This window comes from Coccinella septempunctata, chromosome 4 (genome assembly GCF_907165205.1).
Source record: "Coccinella septempunctata chromosome 4, icCocSept1.1, whole genome shotgun sequence".
NCBI classification, from domain to species: Eukaryota; Metazoa; Arthropoda; class Insecta; order Coleoptera; family Coccinellidae; genus Coccinella; species Coccinella septempunctata.
Genome location: NC_058192.1, coordinates 3130841 through 3150233, shown reverse-complemented (window position 1 = coordinate 3150233; position 19393 = coordinate 3130841). Strand labels below are relative to the sequence as shown.

The window sequence follows — 19393 nt, the reverse complement described above, 5'->3', positions numbered from 1 at the left end:
GAATTTCCTTCCATTGGGAAACCCAAAAAAGTGTTGGCATTTGAGAATTTTATGATTGAGTGAATTAATGCGAAAAGTTTACTACAGGATTTTCGATGAATGTCATCGTAGAATAAGTTCCCGGAAATTGATTTTTCTATTCTTCATTCGACTTGTCCTATACATTGTGAATGTCTTAAGGTACCAATAAATACCTAATTATTATTATTATATCAATGTATTAAGGTGAACAGCCACAAATACGCGCCAGTTGTCCTGTTAATTGTTTATTCATGTGAAATTTTTGTTCAAAGGTGAAGTTCATCTTGACTTGAAACTTCCTCTAATCCATTTTACTTATATTGATGCAAGATGATTTTTGTTGAAGAATTTAACATTCTTGTAATTATTTGTTAATTCCTTCGGTAGCTACCCATTCCCAACCACTGCATCATATGCATTTCATCTTCGGGTTAATATTTTTGAAATCTACAACTGATGTAACGTATTCAAACTTTAGCCAAAGAAGATAGCGAACATTAACTCTCCTCAAGCTAGTGCATATTATGATATTATACTGATCTCTTGTATTTTCCATGCAAATAACTGGATTTGGTATGCCTCCAATCAGTTTGTATAAACTTCAATTATGTTCGTCACATACTTTCCGAAGAGATTCGACATTGTGATAAAATACTTAATAACAGAAACTTTTACGTAGAACGGGCAACATAGCTTGTATTGAAACCCCCAAAATGTTTTGACAAACGTCATAACCCCACATTTCCGTACTATACAGAGTGAAATGTGTCAAATTTCCATGGCCAACCGACTGCAAAAATAAAAGTGAATGGAGCATATAGTAATTCCAGTTTTCGGATTTCCTTTCGATTTTGAATTACCCTGAGAATAAGACGACACCATTGAATCTTACGTTTTTTTTGGAAACCCTATTTTGGGGAGGGTCTTAAAGGGGGTGCATTTAACACCAATAACAAGGCCAATAATGATTTCGACCCTCGAAGTATCTGATCAGAAGAATTCATCAGAATTATTCGTCCATCGTCCTTATGGCATTTCTGGAATTCTCAAAAAAGTTTGGCTGATGCCACTCAGAGGAATGTTTATATCAGAGCGTCTTCGAAGAAAATTGACAATGTCAATAAACGTTCTGAGGAGAAATAATGATAAATCAATTAAAAATATGGAAAAAATAGCTTGTTCATGGGAGATAACAGGAAGTTATAATCCAGGGGGAGAAGAAGCATAAAAACAAGACGAGGAAGAGGATCAATGTATGAATAATTACATCCAGAATGAACAAGAAGATGAAGGATAACTCTACACAATCTCTACAAGAAGTCAATCAATCAACCGCGAACGAAAATAGTTGACAAATCACCAGACGCTTGTTTACACCTACAAATATTGTTTTCCCCACGTAAACATAACAGTGACGGATCACCTAGTCCGAGAACAATTTTTTTTTCGGCCTGAGTTACCGAGGACTATCCCGGGATACCACCTTCCATTTGTCAATTCACAAAATTGACCACTCGCGAAGGGCCCAGCATGGGCAGCAGCATCCGCGCGTGCTACCGCAAATAAACTGTGCTCCTGTCCGCCAACTTGATATTCGCTGTCGAATCTGCTATTATTGGCCCAGCGCCGCGAGCACACATGCCAAAATAGCGACCATCCGTTTCGGAGCGTGGTCGCGCGCCAAACGTACGAGGAAGGCCTAGCGATCAATCAAAATTTTGATATTCCAGAAGGCCCAGGGGCACAATCCCCAGATGAGGTTATGTATGGGCGAGAAGCCATGGAAACCTAAAGATCTATCCAGCAATCCGGCGCTGTATACGAGGATGTATTGATATCTAGTTAGCCTAGACCAGTTGCATGCATAAAAAAATATTGCGTTACCATAGCAACGAACTATAACTCATTACAAGTGTCAATGTGAAGTTTGAGGTCAAAAAGTAAACCTGAGTTAAGCAATAAATTAAAACGAAAGAAGATGTACACCGAAATTGTGAAAATCGAAAAATTGGAGTATCGAGCCATCATCAAGTACCTGCATTTAAAAGAGTTAAGAGGTAAGCAGATTACGAAGATATACTAAATACCCTTGGTGATCAATGTCCTTCGTATGCGACCGTGAAAAATTGGACTGCGAGCTTCAGAAGAGGTAAATTTTCCATTGAAGATGATGACAGATCGGGAAGGCCAGTTTCTGTGTCAGTCCCCGAAAATATCGATGCAGTTCATGACATGATTTTATCAGACCGTTGAATTGGGATAAAACGGATATCTGAAGCACTGAATATTTCATACGAACGCGTTCATCATATAGTTCACGACAATTTGGACATGAGAAAAATTGCTGCAAAATGGATCCCCAAATGTTTGAATGTTGACCAAAAGCGAGCAAGGGTAGAAGCATCGCGTTCGATCTGTGCTCGATTTGAAAACGATGTAGACTTCTTGAAGCGAATTGTTACTATGGATGAGACTTGGGTACATTTCTGCGATCCAGAAACAAAGCAACAATCGATGGAATGGCGACACTCTGGTTCTCCAAGACCTAAGAAGTTTCGTGTCCAAAAATCTGCTGGAAAAGTTCTTGCTTCAGTTTTTTTGGATTGCCATTGAGTAATCGTGATTGATTTTTTGGATAAGCTTAGAACAATAACCGGAGATTACTATTCGACATTACTGACCACTCTACAGGAATAATTTAAAGAGAAAAGACGTGGAAAGCTATCCAAAGGTGTTTTGTTTTTGCAGGACAACGCTCCTGCACACAAATCTCATGTTGCCACGCAAAAAATTCGTGATTTAGGGTTTGAATTACTAGAACACCCCCCTTATTCACCAGATGTGGCTCCATCCGACTATCATCTCTTCCCTTCAATTGAAAAAAAATTTAAAATGTCGCTTATATTCTTCCAACGAGGAGGTAATAAAAGCTGTGGAGATCTGGTTTGCAGATTAAGAAGAAACATTTTTTTTTTTTTGAGAGGTCTAGAGACGTTGCTCGTGAACGGTTGAGAATATGTGAAATTGCTTCAGACAAAAGTTGTATAGAAAATTATTATCTACAACTTTCATCATGCATACAAAAACGATTAGAGAAGCAGGAAGGGAGATATTTGTCTTTTGAACCTCCTCCATGCAAAAGCTTCCAATATCCTAACTGCTATCGCTTGATAGAAGTTCTAGCCCTATAAATTAGAAGAATATGATCCGTCGAGACATATTTCCTATTTCCTTGCTTCTAAGAGATATCTCAGATCATACTGAGTGACATCGATAACACCCAGAATTAACGAATTTGTCACCCTCTAGAAGAGAAGGTTCTCTTACGAGGAGAATTTCAGATCGACGTTAACATTCACTTTTCAACCTTTTGTTATTTCCGGATGAGGCGATATTGAAAGGTCAACACCAAGAGCGAAACGTAAGTAATTGGAAGATATCCAGCGTAAAATGCATATAAACACGTCTAATGATTTGTGACCGCTCCGAGAGATGAGAACATAATAATTAAATATCTCATTGGAGGTTACATGAAACGGTGGAACAACAAGAAACGAATTAATCAGGTTACGATATTCAATACCTCGAAGGAAATAAATTCGGGTGGGAAGTCATCAATGGAAATAGAAGTCAGATATGTTCAACAAGTTACTCATTAACTGTAGAAATACTACTCTAATCCCTAATCTCACGATCTTTTTAAATGTGCTTTCTGCCAGACAAGAAAATCCTAATGGTATCGGATTCAGCGTAGGCGTGTCTCTATCTACTATCCCGTTGAAAACAAGAATTTAGTAGGCTATATTGAGTTTCAGCCCAGCGGAAAAACTTGTTGCTTCGTTAAGGAAAACAAGATTCAGAAGTCGGGGGATTTCACGAAGAGGTTCATTATTTCCAGAATCGTTGAATGTTCGAACTGTCACTTCCCAAATAGGAAGCTGTTAAGGCTATGAATGTGATATGCGGCAATACTGCTTCATGTCTAAATATTTCGTGGGAATTATGATTTCTTTGACATCAATCGCAAAAAATTGCTATAAATGCATGGTCGTTGAACAATTTGACCATTTGCAACTACAGGGTGGGCAAAATTCGTTGTCTACTGAGGGGATCTCGAGAACTATAGCAGCTAGCAGAAAACGGTAGGCATATTCTCGAGTTCATTTTCCATGACTAATCCAAATCGTCCTATCAATTTTAGATTTCGAGTTATAAACAAAATTTGAGATTTTGACGATTCCGAAAAGTTCTCATAACTTTTTTGTCTTTGAAGTTACAGATCTAAAGTTGAATCTTCCTAGGCACTTTCATACGTAAAATCTACCGACAAAAGATTTTTTTCCAATTCAAAAATAACAAATTCAATAAAAGTTTGCATTTAAAAAGATTCGAAATGAAGAAATATTTTGAGGTCATCAGTGGCTTCTACGTTAAAAAGTGCCTGTAGACTGTAGAAGGTTCAAGTTCCAGATTTGTAACTTTTGTAAAGACAAAAAAGTTATGAGAACTTTATGAAAATGTAAAACTCGAAGTGTCGTAGGAGGCTGCGTTTTTCACCATTCTTTGTTTCTCCGAAAAAAACTCGGAAATGTGTCATCTGTTTTCTTCTAGCTGCTGTAGTTCTCGAGATCCTCTCAGTAGACAACGAATTTTGCCCACCCTGTACAACAAGGAATTAAAATGAAAAAGACTCACCTAAATCTGCTATATCTACTTTTTCTAGGAAAGGGTCCACTACAGGCAACTGAAACAAACAGAAAAAAAAACAAATAATCAATAATACAAATCTGAAATAACCATTGGATGAACTGAATGAACTCAACATCTACGATAAACAATTTTCATCACGTAATTATGTAATCGATAAATTCACCATAAAATACACGCCAATAAATTAATTTTTATCGTCGAATCTCAATTAATTGAAATTGAATCGATATGAATATCGATGACTATGTAAATAGTAAATATGTACTTATTATTCAGATTCTGCACTAGTATTACACCACAAATTGAATGATATTAAAAATGCAGGAAAATCTCTACAGATATTCCTGCATTTTTTCATATGTACAAATAGAAAATAAACCTACAAGAAATGGTATCAAAAGAAGGAAAAAACCGAAAGAGAATCACTTTGAAGGAATCTTCCGAGACTGGCAAACCAAAAATTGACCAAAAACTGCTATAAGTATCTGAATCATAGCAAGATTTTTGTACCAAATTTCATCGAGTACCAGTCTTTGAATGTACCAGATTTCTCATCTTTTTTTCGAAATCTCTACGTCTCCTAAATTGGAATCATTGGAGACAACGGACCAATATGGTATACAGAGGCGAACGCCAACTCAGATAATGTAATCATTAGATTAAAAGTAATAGGAGATACAACTTGTGATGAAATCGAAATAAATAGGCGAATGATCTTGAATGTTGTCCAACGTCAAAACAAGCTTCGTCGATTACAATCGTAGAGGATTTCGCCGAGGTGTTATGCTACATACCGCAGTAAAATTGCAAAATATGTATCCGATATCTCGAAATCCGCAAATTCACCAGGCCACTACCGTTAATGATCTAGACGTGCCAAGCCATTCAATCACCTTTATGAGCGGCTATTTTGGCCGATTTAACGATACGCGAAAAGTGAGAAATTCCATCTGGCGTGATGCAAATTTACGCCGATTTTTTTCCATCGTATTGCTCATTTTCTCACGGCCACTAACCGAATAACGAACGTTCTTCGAATCGGAAGAGTAAAACAGAAATTGTGAATGGAAAAATTACCAGAACCCTCCTGATGAACGATCTTGGGGAAGGCAGACGCTTCCTCCTCAAACTCTGACCAAATTTGGAGTACCAGTTCCACACACCTTTGGAAACTGGAGGCGTAGCAGGCGGCGACGGTATGGGACAAAGATGCCTGAGCGTCCTGGCCCTCACAGAGGTCTCGTCCAAGGAATTCATACGTCTGAACACCATCCTCGATCGGTATTATCTTATCAACTTTCCGGACAACGACACGACAGAGCCATCGCAGGGCGAGCACTCGTCGTTTTTTGTGTTCTAGAGGAACCCAACGTCACCAGTGGTCGAGCACAAACAGTTCATCACTATAGATAATGGATAAGTATCTATTTTGACGGGGATAACTGTGTTTATTTCGATTAAGTGTAAATGTTATTTGTTCGAATTTCGGTCTGGATTGAATCAATTCGTAAACATTTCAGAAACAGAGGCGTCCGCTCGGACGTCACGTCGGGTTATATACAGGGTGGCCTTCGAAAAGCAATTCAGCCGATTATTTACGTAACTATCAGTTTTTTTTTGGAAAACGTCAGTACAGGTCAATTTTTATTCGAAGGGGAAGTCATGCAAATTCGTAGGATAATCTTTACCCTCTGGAGATACTCAAATGGGAATAGGTGTCAAATTTCCACAGCGAAATGCCCTGACCAATGACAAACTTGAAAAATTATCTGTAATGAAGCCCAACATGTTTGTCATTGCTTAGGGCATTTCGCTGTAGAATTTGACCCCAAACCCATTTGAGTATCTATTCCTGCAGGCTCAACCAGAGACTGCGTGTTTACTGATTAGGACATTTCTGATAAAATTTTGTGTTCATTTTGTTCTCTATTCCTACAAAAACTATTGTATAGTTTCTCATAAGGTGCTAAGAGTGGGTGAGGTATAATGAAAAAACACTGGGTGTGAATGCCAAAAAATGTAAGGGGTGATTTCTTCTCAGAAAATAGTGTGGCTATTTCATATAATTTGGCATCGTTCTGGGGCTGTATACACGGTGGGCCTTTGACCCTAACAAATGTTTTAACAGTAGATTCTTGAGGTCAGAAGAATCACTTTTTTCCTATACCTTTTTCTCCGACTCTGCCCTGATAAAAATATATAGCCATTTTAAGTATTCATTATGAGCTGTGCCATCCTTGGAAAAACAAAATTACCTTCAGAATAACTAGCTGAATCTGTGACACTACACATCTGTGGATCTTTTTAAAAGAGTTGCATTCGGCCAAAGTACCCAATTTTTCGAATTTTACAGAAATTTTTCATTTTTGAACATGAAATTACTCGAAAACAGCGTATTATACGTGAAAATATGAAGAATACTTTGATTTTAAAAAACGTTCAGATATTCTTAGATAGCGTTCAACTTAGTTTCAAGGGATGGGTTCTTTGAGTTTTTGGTATTTTCATGGTACGTAATGGTCATAATGAGAAATCTGGAAGTCGTGGGTGATATCTTGTGTTCGAAAAAGATTCATCAAATGAATGAAAAACTATATTCCAAAATTCATTTCATTCCAATAAACCGTTTGTAAGACAGAACTAAAAATAACATTTTTTATGGTTTTTCAACAGCCTGTATCTTTTGAGCCGAGCCGATTCAGAAAAAATGTTAAAGGAAAGAAGTGTTTCTTTTGACCTCAAGAATCTACTGTTGAAATATTTGTACGAATCAAACACTAGTCCCTGTATAAGCAGAGGCTTATACGAAAGACCCACACGATTTTTTATTCGTTTTTCTTCGTTTCGAAGCTAAACATGAGAAAGTTTGAAGAGGCGTTATGCTTTTTCCCCTCTTGATCGATTCTAAATATCCTTCTTTGGGAATGAAGAACAAAAAATAGTATTCCCAAAGTTGTTGATGTTGTAATCTTGAAACTCGTTTCAAACTGTTCATTATCGGAATTAATGAACCAAACATAAACAGATTTTCTTTCAATACACTTCACAGCGAACGATAACATCATAGGTGTTAACAACTACGCTTCAATTTCCCCATTATTTCTTACGATTGTCTCATGCACAAACGGAAAACCACAAAGCTACTCCGGCAGAATACAACAACTATTTATCCCTCAATCGATCTTCCACAACGAATTCTTCGACGGTCAACAAGTCCGTTGACTGTTCGATTTCGAAAACGACTGAAACTTCGCATTTCGAGAAAGCTGGCGAAACGATGCGATCGCACTCGATCTTTCCGGGAAAATCACGATGTAAATATCGATCGTTTTACGTTTTAGCGAAACGATGATTCGAAAAATGGACATTTAACAGTTTTATCGCTTGTTTTGGATTCTAGCCCGAATCCTTGGCACTGAGATGCACCAGTGCCAAGGATTCGCGTTACACTGTATCGACTACACTGTAAATACGAGAGATTCAATTACCCATTGCATTTCTATAAAGGCGAAATTTAGAGGCAACCGATATTTTCGATATCATGATAATATTTCATTATATTTCATATACAAACTAAGGTCATACGCCTACTGTTTTTTAATGGCATTTTTGGGGATTACGACCCATTAAAAACACCCAAATTCCTCCAAAAATTTGCCGTTGTGAACCTCATTATCTGAAACATAATACACCACTGAAACAGCAGGAAAATCAGCTCATTTTTTGTTGAGATTAATGAAAGACCATCAAGACGTCGGAAATTAAAATAAAAAATCACTTATCCTTTCAATTTTATCGATAAAACGTGAGGCAAACTAACATTTTGGACACATTTCTGACCTCATGTTTCTCTTCTGAAATATTGAAGTTTTCTGAGATGGAATTATATCGTGCATTTTAGCCGTATCTTTATTAAACACGCTGCTTTCTTGACAACTTGAAAAGAGTTGGACACATTTCGCTAAAGTGTCATATACGAGGATGTATTGATATCTAGACCAGTTCCATGCATAAAAAAATATTGCAACGAACAATAACTCATTAGAAGTGTCAGTGTGAAGTTTGAGGTCAAAAAAGTAAACCAGAGTTACGCAATAAATTAAAAGAAAGAACATATCCACTGAAATTGTGAAAATCGAAAAATTGGAGTATCGAGCCATCATCAAGTACCTGTATTTTAAAGGGTTAAGAGGTAAGCAGATTTACGAAGATATGCTTAATACCCTTGGTGATCAATGTCCTTCGTATGCGACCGTGAAAAATTGGACTGCAAGCTTCAAAAGAGGTAAATTTTTCATTGAAAATGATGACCGATTGGGAAGGCCAGTTTCTGTGCCAGTCCCCGAAAATATCGATGCAGTTCATGACATGATTTTATCAGACCGTCGAATTGGGCTAAAACAGATATCTGAAGCACTGAATATTTCATACGAACGCGTTCATCATATAGTTTACGTCAATTTGGACATAAGAAAAACTGCTGCAAAATGGATCCCCAAATGTTTGAATGTTGACCAACAGGATGCAAGGGTAGAAGCATCGCGTTCGATCTGTGCTCGATTTGAAAACGATGTTGACTTCTTAAACCGAATTGTTACTATGGATGAGACTTGGGTACATTTCAACGATCCAGAAACAAAGCAACAATCGATGAAATGGCGACACTCTGGTTCTTCAAGACCTAAGAAGTTTCGTGTCCAAAAATCTACTGGAACAGTTCTTGCTTCAGTTTTTTGGCATTGCCTTGGAGTAATCATGATTGATTTTTTGGATAAGGGTCGAACAATAACCGGAGATTACTATTCGGAGATTACTATAAAAAATTAAAGAGAAAAGACGTCGTAAATTTTCTTCCAAACGAAGAGGTAATAAAAGTTGAGGAGATCTAATTCGCAGAGTAAGAAGCAACATTTTTTTTTGAAATATCTAGAGACGTTGCAGGTTCGCTGAATAAATGTATCCAATTGAGAGGAGAATATGTTGAGTAATGAAATATTTTGACATTTTGAAATTTTGTCTGGTTCTATAGTAGGCTAAGAATTTTTCAATATATCCTCGTATTTCGAATTTCAAGACGCTTGCTTCATTCTAAAAGATCATTATTGCAAATGAGTAACCAAAAAAATAAAAGATCAACCCTTACAAGGGTGACGTTTTCTTTTCCGTCATAAATCCAAATGATTAAAATCGAATAATGTAACGTAATGTAACTAGCAGACTTCGCTTCATTACAAATTTGTCGAGGTCACAGCCACAAAAACACACAAATCACAAAAGACACTCTCCGGCATCGATATAACACACACACAACCACAGTCCGGTCACGTATAACCCTCTCTATTATTCCTCAAATTCCGTAAACAATTCATTCATTAAACGTCCAATCTACGACGCGTCAAATTGACGCTCTTTCGACACATATAAACAAGCAGGACCTCTGGCATGGAATACGACAACGCCAAGCCGAGCTTGGTAACCAACTAATTCGAGTGGGTTCCGCAAAATAACGAAACGGTGCCCCCCGAGCGATCGCAATTTTTTTGTTGTTGTTGTTCGGACTCGATGAAAAATGGCGGATGCGCTCTGGTGCGAAAAAAAATTATCATCACGTATATCGAGGTTTATTCGAGTACGTGTCCGGAAAATCGATGGATCGGTCGGTACTTGATGGATTTGCGGTGTGGTACCGATGATACCGGTACCTCCGGGAACCGAGCGTTGCGATAATGTTACGTGATGTCAGCGCGTGTTTACTGGGATGCTGCCAGCGTCTATCATCCTCGAGAGAGGCATAATAAATAAGTGATTTTAACCGCAATTATGCCGATTGCGACTGAAATATCGGATGCGAAAACCGATGCCGGCTTTTTATTAGATTGCTATCAACAATGAGCGCTGGCCGGCTGTTATTGAAACGAGAAGGAGTGAATAAATTAATACTGGCGATGGATAATTGGTTATCTCTCATTGGACTTTGTCAACATGTCAATTATTCGGTTATTCTGATGAATTTTCATGATGGTCAAATATTTGTTCGATCATGGGCAATGGGGATCGGTATCGCAAGGGATAGGATTGTTCTTTGTCTTTGTACATATTATGATAAGGTTGAGATGAGTTATTATTGAGATTGAGTAAAATACTGGGTGTTTCTTGAACCCCACTGCTTGGAAACAGCATCCTGAAGATGCCACCTTAAAAGCAATTGAAATTTTTTTCAAACCAGAAAACCGACAGAAATGAATTTGAGCGAGCAGACATTCAATTGAAGACAGTAGAAAATTAATGAGTGATGTTCCCCTGCAAGGGGTAGAAGAGGCCCCCCTTAATATTTGTTTCACCAGAAACTTTTTTCCTTCTTGATTTTTGACAACTTGATTTCTAACTCAGTTATTTTTGCAATTAAGGCAAATATTCTGAACTTTAGAACGTATAAAACTCGACTTAGTTTTTATCATACACTGCGCAAAAAAATTAACGCACATTCTGAAAATCTTAATTTTAATGAAAGTTAACTCTACATTGACTATAACTTATTTTTTATGTTCTATCCGGAAGGTTTTGAACGAAACAAAACACATTAAATGGAAGAAAAATTCAGAATTTCACCGAATCTTATGTGAAAGAAGAGAAATGAACAATTTTCAAAATACTGAAATGCTGATAAGTGATTTAATTCTTGGTATTTCCACCCCTTGCGTTAATTACAGCTCGGCAACGACGGTTCATACTCAAAATGAGTGATCTTAAAATGTTCTGATCTAATCTTTCCCAAATTTCTCCGAGTTGGATTCCTAAGTCATTAAGAGTAGCTGGATGATTTTCTGAACTTCTCAGCCTTCTATTGAGGTTGTCCCAAACCTGCTCAGTCGGATTGAGATCTGGACTTCTTGCTGGCCATTCCATTCGAGAGACTTCAACCTCTTCAAGGTACTCCTGAACGATGCGCGCACGATGGGGTCTGGCATTATCGTCCATAAAAATGAAATTTTCACCAATGTATGGGGCAAATGGCACTACATGCTCTTCAAGAATGTTCCTTATATACTTATCAGCATTCATAGCTCCATTATCAACGACCACTAGGTCTATGCGAGCAGTCAAAGATATTCCACCCCATATCATAATCGATCCTCCCTTGAAACCAGTAGTATTCAGGAAATTGCACCGAGCATATCTTTCATGTGGACGTCTGTATACAAGGGAACGTCGATCACAATGGTAGAGGCATAATCTAGACTCATCTGTGAAGAGAACTCTTTCCCAATCGGCCTCTTCCCAATGGATGTGCTCTCTCGCAAAATCCAAACGCGCCCTTCGATGGGCTGGGGTAAGGGCTGTGCCTCTTGCCGCGACACGAGGCCTTAAATCATATTCTATGAGGCGATTTCTTATTTTCTGAGTGCTAGTTTGCACCTCATGAGTTTGCTCAAGCTGAATTTGAAGGAGGCGAGCGGTTGCAAACCGTTGTCTCAACGAAGAAACTCTCAAGTAAAGTTCTTGAATGGCAGTTGTTACCCGTGGTCTACCCTGACCTGGTCTTCGGACATTCATACCTGTCTCCCTGAATCGCTGCAACATTCTGGACACACTTTTATGGGAAACTCCAAACCATTCTGCAATTTTTGTGCATGTCCACCCTTCTTCTCGCAAAACTACCGCTTGGGCACATTCCTCTTGGGTCAAATTGCGTGTTTCGCGTTGCATAGCGATCGAGTGTAGAAAATCAAACGAAAGAAAAACTATTGATCATTAGAATTGATCGAGAACAACTGATTTTAGAACGGAGCCAATACATTCAAAATCTGACAATATCATCTTTTTTTATTCCTGCTGGGAAAAAACATCTGTATTGAAGAACACCGTTGAAAGTGGATAACATATGCATGCATAATTCTGATAAAAATAATTACCATTGAGAACACCTTCAGTTGTAGAATAAATTTGAGATTTCCATAATGTGCGTTAATTTTTTTGCGCAGTGTATTTCGGTGGAATTCTCCACATAGTAACATTAACGGTTTGATTTTGTATACAGGGCGAGTCTATTTTAACAGCAGATTCTTGAGGTCAAATGAAACACTTTTTTCATTCACCATTTTTTCCGAATCGGCTCAGTTTAAAAGAAGTATTCTTCATATTTTCTTGTATAATGTAAATTATAACGTATTTGTGAAATTTGAAAAATTGGGTACTTTGGCTGAATACATCACTGTTTAAAAGATCCACAGATTTGAAGTGTCACAGATTTAGCTGATTATTCTGAAGGTAATTTTGCTTTTAGGGGTGGCACAGCTCATTGTGAAAAATCAAAATGGCTATATCTTTTTATCGAAATTGAAATGGACATCCCTAGATTCTCAAAATCTGAACAATTCCGCATTTTCCAATTTAACGACAGCGATGCCATGAAGGGAAGATGGTCTAAACTATAAAAATCGAGGGACTGAAAGCTTCGGAAGATAATGAGAAACGCCATCGGCTCTTCTCTGTGTCGACACACCTCTGTATCGCCTCAAAACAAACAGCTGATGTAACCGACGAATGTGGATCGGCAGCTCTTGGTCGATGATAACACGTGCGCTAGCGAGAAATCGGTAAACAACATTTATGTAATTCCATTATTGAGGTAAGCTTCGACAAATCTATAGGAGGCGACGGGGATAATTAAATTTGAATTCGTAATGAACAGCGAAGCGATGATATTGCACTTCACCTCTTCTGATTGTTACTTCTCCCTTGACGACTTCATTTATTCGAGCTTCAACTCATACAAGGTGTCATTTGAAGTGTAAGGAATAGATGCTACAAAATTATTTTCTTGTCAATGTTCTGCAAGATTGATTGATGTGACCCATACTCGATAAACACCCATATTTCAACGAATCACAGGTTTTTCTTTGAAAGCGTGCCACTATTACAACAGCTTCTTCAGGTGGACGGTATTTGAAGAATATTTTAGAATGACATAGACCCGGCGCATCCACCATTCTGCATCATCCAAGGAAGTTTCCAACACGTCTTTTAATTTCTGCACGAATGTACCTACATGAAAGCCGACTCAGCACCCATAGCTATTGTTTTCGCTGTCACAGACGTAATAGGACCCGTGTCGCTTTTTGTTCGGCAACAATGCGAGAAAGGACGGCTTCTCGTCTCAATTTTCTGCGGATGAAGACGGAATTCAACCTTGAAAAACTACAATGGGCCGGATAAGGATACACGACTCCTATTCGAATCCGAACGCGAAGAAAAACGCCAAGGTATGTGGAAGGCCTGGACCGGTTATGGATCGATTGAGACCTTGAACCACACAGCAGATGCTCCAAATTCTCAAAGAACAACATACGATTATTCAATATAAACCCCAATAAAATTAGGGCATTTTTTTTAAACGGCAGCTTGATTCTCGCATAACTGTTCAGACGGTGTCTTCAGTAACTTTCCTTTCTTGTTACATACATGAGTGAACGCCTCTTATTCAGAACGCCCTGTAGAGTGAATCGTTGACAGAGAAGAATGTCTACGATTTACAAACACTGAGCTGTTGTCCCATCTTCTCTGAACATTTCCTCTTTTTATTCATTGCGATATCTTTATTTTGAGAGAATTTACAGCACTTTTAACTGTTTCAGTTTGAATTGACATCAGAGTTAAGGAAAGTTGAGATCAAGACAACGCCTCCTACAAATTCAGCTTGAGCAAACTCATGAGGTGCAAATTAGCACTCAGACAATAAGAAATCGCCTCAGAGAATATGATTTAAGGCCTCGTGTCGAGGCAAGAGGCCCAGCTCTTACCCCAGCTCATCGAAGGGCGCGTTTGGATTTGGCGAGAGAGCATATCCATTGGGAAGAGGCCGATTGGGAAAGAGTTCTCTTCACAGATGAGTCTAGATTCTGCCTCTACCATTGTGATCGACGTTTCCTTGTATACAGACGTCCACATGAAAGATATGCTCAGTGCAATTTCTTGAATACTACTGGTTTCGGGGGAGGATCGATTATGGTATGGGGTGGAATATCTTTGACTGCTCGCACAGACCTAGTGGTCGTTGATAATGGTGCTATGAATGCTGATAAGTATATAAGGAACATTCTTGAAGAGCATGTAGTTCCATTTGCCCCATACATTGGTGAAAATTTCATTTTTATGGACGATAATGCCCGACCCCATCGTGCGCGCATCGTTCAGGAGTACCTTGAAGAGGTTGAAGTCTCTCGAATGGAATGGCCAGCAAGAAGTCCAGATCTCAATCCGATTGAGCAGGTTTGGGACAACCTCAATTGAAGGCTGAGAAGTTCAGAAAATCACCCAGCTACTCTTAATGACTTAGGAATCCAACTCCCATCTTCTCTGAACATTTCCTCTTTTTATTCATTGCGATATCTTTATTTTGAGAGAATTTACAGCACTTTTAACTGTTTCAGTTTGAATTGACATCAGAGTTAAGGAAAGTTGAGATCAAGACAAGATTTTCAAGAGCTTGGCGACCCTTACACAAACCCACCGTTAAAAAAGAAACAACAAATTCCGGAAAAACATGGTAAACAACAATTAAAAACATATAAAGCATGTTATGGGTCATAAACTACCATTTAATACTGACCTAGTAGTGAAATTGAAGGCATAATCGTAACCCGGCTAAACATAATTTCGAATAAATAGATGCAACCTTGACTCTTCTACTATACGTTGCCAAACCGGTTGTTACATGGTGATATGAATAGCGAAGACCGGCTTTTCGGTTATGAAATCTGGAAATATCAAAGTGTACCGAAGATCTGAAACTCCGAAAACGGTTTTGATCGAATTCTTCTTTCGCGAAGCAATGAAGTTGGGCGATATGAAAAATTAGATTAGACTCTGCCACTCTGTGATTACAAAGTTTACGATGGAGGTGTGATATAATCATTTTACATCGTTAAATTTCAGGACAGCCTCTGCGTCATAAGCATCATGTCTAAACTAACAAGAATCTCTGAACAAACAAGAACATAACACCGGGTAGAAATCGATAGGTAGTTCAAAATAACTTCGCCACCATCAATTTATTCCTCAAACTTGATCATCTTGATTTTTTCCTCGCCTCCCTCATTTCATCCTTCACACTGGCAACAGAGGTCTACGGAGTTGACGATAATAGATTCACACACCTGAGCGATAAGAGGAAATGTATGTATTTGAGGTTGTTCGGCTATGAAACGCGACCTTGTCAGAAAAATCGTTTCCAGTCCGCCTACACGCTGAAATGTTTAGTCATAACAGTCGAATTTTACACATTCGACTTTGAATAACGAAAATAAGCGGGACTGATTGTGGAAAACAAATTTTTTTATTCATCTTACACGTAGAGAATGAAATGAAATCGGAGAAATCGCGATGATGAGATTCATAGAGGCTTTCGAAATGAACGCGAATGGATACATGGTGGAACCGCACATTTATAAGGGTGAAAATATCGCCACTTACCCCTCTAGAATCCCTAAATAGTATGGCCGCGTGATGAGGATCGACGAAAGCATCTGAAGCTCTGTGGGGGAGGGTTCCTAAGGACTGGCGTCTCCTCTCAGGGTCCAAAGATTTTTGCCTTATGTGAGCGCCTAAAAAAATAAATGAAAAATAGAGAAAGTTACACCTGCTTTCAAATATTAGTATACACGAGCAAAGTTTCATGGGTTCACCTTGTATTTTACGGAAACATCAACTAAATAGTAATTCTTCAAAAATAATATGTCCTGCTAGGTACAGAGTGAATACTTAAATAAATAACAACAACTTCAGCAGAAAGGGTATGTCCTAAATTCAAAATCCTATTCTTTACAAGGAATAACCCCTTCAAATTTTTTCCATTCATTCATTTACACCCGGTATATCCTACTTTCAAGATTAAATAAGAGTGTTTGACATAAAACGTTGGAAGTTCCTAAATCCTCTCTGATAAATTGCTGGTACAGAAAATGCCAATTTCTTCATTTGAGTCAAACTTTTTAATGAAGTCAGGATGTTGAAATCTAGATTCTGATATTTAATAACATTTTCATGAACATTCCTTTTTTTTGTGAAATAAGGGCGGATTTTATACAACGATGATTTCAAATCCTCATCTTGAATTCTCCCCTCTCATCAAAGGATCTCAGTTTAATTAATTCTACTCCGTTATCTCATTTACTCCTAGAATATCCTTTTTCACGATACGGGTACATAATTGAATCCTCATCCGAGATATCTACTGTTCTGGATCTCCGATGTCATGAACAAGAGCATACGCCTCGAAGCACAGTAAATAGGCATAAATATTCAGGTGATTCATGAATTTATGACGGACCTTGGGAAGTTCGAATATTTTCACCGGTCTGAAAGGTCGCGAAACGATTCGCAAATGAACGGAAACTTTCACGATAAGCAAGAGAGCACGTGGCGACATTATCGAAGAAAAAAACAAAAACAACAACATCGAGGTAAGAATTCATTCTCGTTATCGATAGGAGTTCCGCAAATAGGTGTGTTTTTAATCATGTTTCGTCCATTATTATACAATCGTAAATCGCATAAAAAATCGTTCTTTAACTACGTTGAAATGGGGAATACGCTGAATCGAATGGCGAAATTGATACTACCAAAGGTTGTACTGGTATTTTATACGTATAAAAGGTGAGTATTTGACTCGTACGAATATTTTAACAGTAGATTCATGAGGTCAAAGGAAACACTTTTTTCCCATGCTATTTTTTCCGTATCGGCTAGGTTTGAAAGATACAGGCTGTTGAGAAACCATGAAAAAATGTTATTTTTAGTTCTATCTCACAAACGGTTTTATCGAATGAAATGAATTTCGGGATATAGTTTTACATTTATTTGATGAATTTTTTTCGAACACAAGATATCACCCACATCTTCCAGTTTTCTCAATATGACCATTACGTACCATGAAAATACCAAAAATTCAAAGAACCCAACTCTTCGAACTGAGTTGGACGCCATCTATTGAATATTTGAACGTTTTGTGAAATAAAAGTATTCTTCATATTTTCTCCAATAATGCGTAGTTTTCGAGTAATTTGATGTTCAAAAATTACAAAGTATCTGTAAAATTTGAAAAATTGGGTACTTTGACTGAATAGAACTCTGTTTGAAAGATCCACAGATGTATAGAAAATTTACGACCTTTTAAGCTTTTTTTCAGTTGAGGAAAGAGATGATAGTCGGATGGAGCCAAATCTGGTGAATAAGGGGGGTGTTCTAGTAATTCAAACCCTAAATCACGAATTTTTTGCGTGGCAACATGAGATTTGTGTGCAGGGGCGTTGTCCTGCAAAAACAAAACACATTTGGTTAGCTTTCCGCGTCTCTTCTCTTTAACTGATTGGTCTGTAATGTCGAATAGTAATCTCCGGTTATTGTTCTACCCTTATCCAAAAAATCAATCATGATTACTCCATGGCAATCCCAAAAAACTGAAGCAAGAACTTTTCCAGCAGATTTTTGGACCGAAACTTCTTAGGTCTTGGAGAACCAGAGTGTCGCCATTCCATCGATTGTTGCTTTGATTCTGGATCTTAGAAATGTACCCAAGACTCATCCATAGTAACAATTCCGTTTAAGAAGTTACATCGTTTTCAAATCGAACACAGATCGAACGTGATGCTTCTACCATTGCACGCTTTTGGCCAACATCCAGTTATTCTGGAGAGAATTTTGTTTTTCCAGGGGTGGCACAGCTCATTATGGAAACTTAAAATGGCTATATTTTTTTATCAGGGTCGAATCAAAAAAAATGGTATAGGAAAAAAGTGTTCCTTTTTACTTCAAGAATCTACTGGTAAAATATTTGTACGAGTCAAAGACTCGCCCTGTATACTAGCACATGGAGAGAGATAAACCTACATCGAAGGTATAATTTTCACCAGAGCAATTGCAAATAATCACGTCTTCAATGAAAACCTCGAAAAGTACATCAAAAACATAGGTCTTGAGTACCCGCTACATGAAGTAGTGTTATATAAGATTAATTCAAATTGTATTTGGCTATTTCAAATGATGCGAAAAGTAGGCTTGTCAAGTCACTTCTAATGTACGTACTTATACAGCACCTATAAGTCTCCAACTTGGATTGAAGTCGGTAAATTAAGGAAAATTTTTCTATTTCAAATAAGCTCGGAACTTTGAAGTTTTTCCATGTTCACGAAAAAGCTATAAAATTGAAGACAATCTTTCAGATATCCCAAAAAATTGTCATTCGGCAAATTGTCAAGTATTTTGTCACCTGAGTGGAGATCACACGGGAACACAAAAAGTTCTAACCTAAACAACAAAGAAAGACAACAAATAGGACTTTTGTGGATGGATACATACACACGCTTCGCACAGAAACGCTGATACTGACCGCCTGAATCGTAAACACTGTGTCTTGGAAACTTCTGAACGAACGATCCCGACATTCCTGGCACAACAAATCACACGAACGTAATCGACATAAAAAATTAACGAGGGCTCTCGATACTAAATTGCCTTGATCGCCTACCAACGTCGCCGATACCGTAACCGCAGTTTTGCGATAGCTTAAAAAAAACAGGAAATGCTGAAAACACGGGGGAACTGTAGACAATTCGAGTAGCGATAGAAACCGAACGAAAAAAAAAATCAGTTCCTTCGTAGAGAC

The 19393-nt window shown here is 38.0% G+C and overlaps 1 protein-coding gene across 1 annotated transcript in view; it reads right to left on the bottom strand.

The window, feature by feature from the left end:
• The window catches only part of LOC123312161 (5'-AMP-activated protein kinase subunit gamma-2), a 69414-nt gene that overhangs the window by 6037 nt on the left and 43984 nt on the right, over positions 1-19393 (bottom strand). The window contains exons 6-7 of the mRNA XM_044896418.1: positions 16204-16334; positions 4717-4765 (exon numbers count right to left, since the gene is read on the bottom strand). Coding sequence (XP_044752353.1) covers positions 4717-4765; positions 16204-16334 — 180 coding nt within the window. The remainder of the gene's footprint in view (positions 1-4716; positions 4766-16203; positions 16335-19393) is intronic.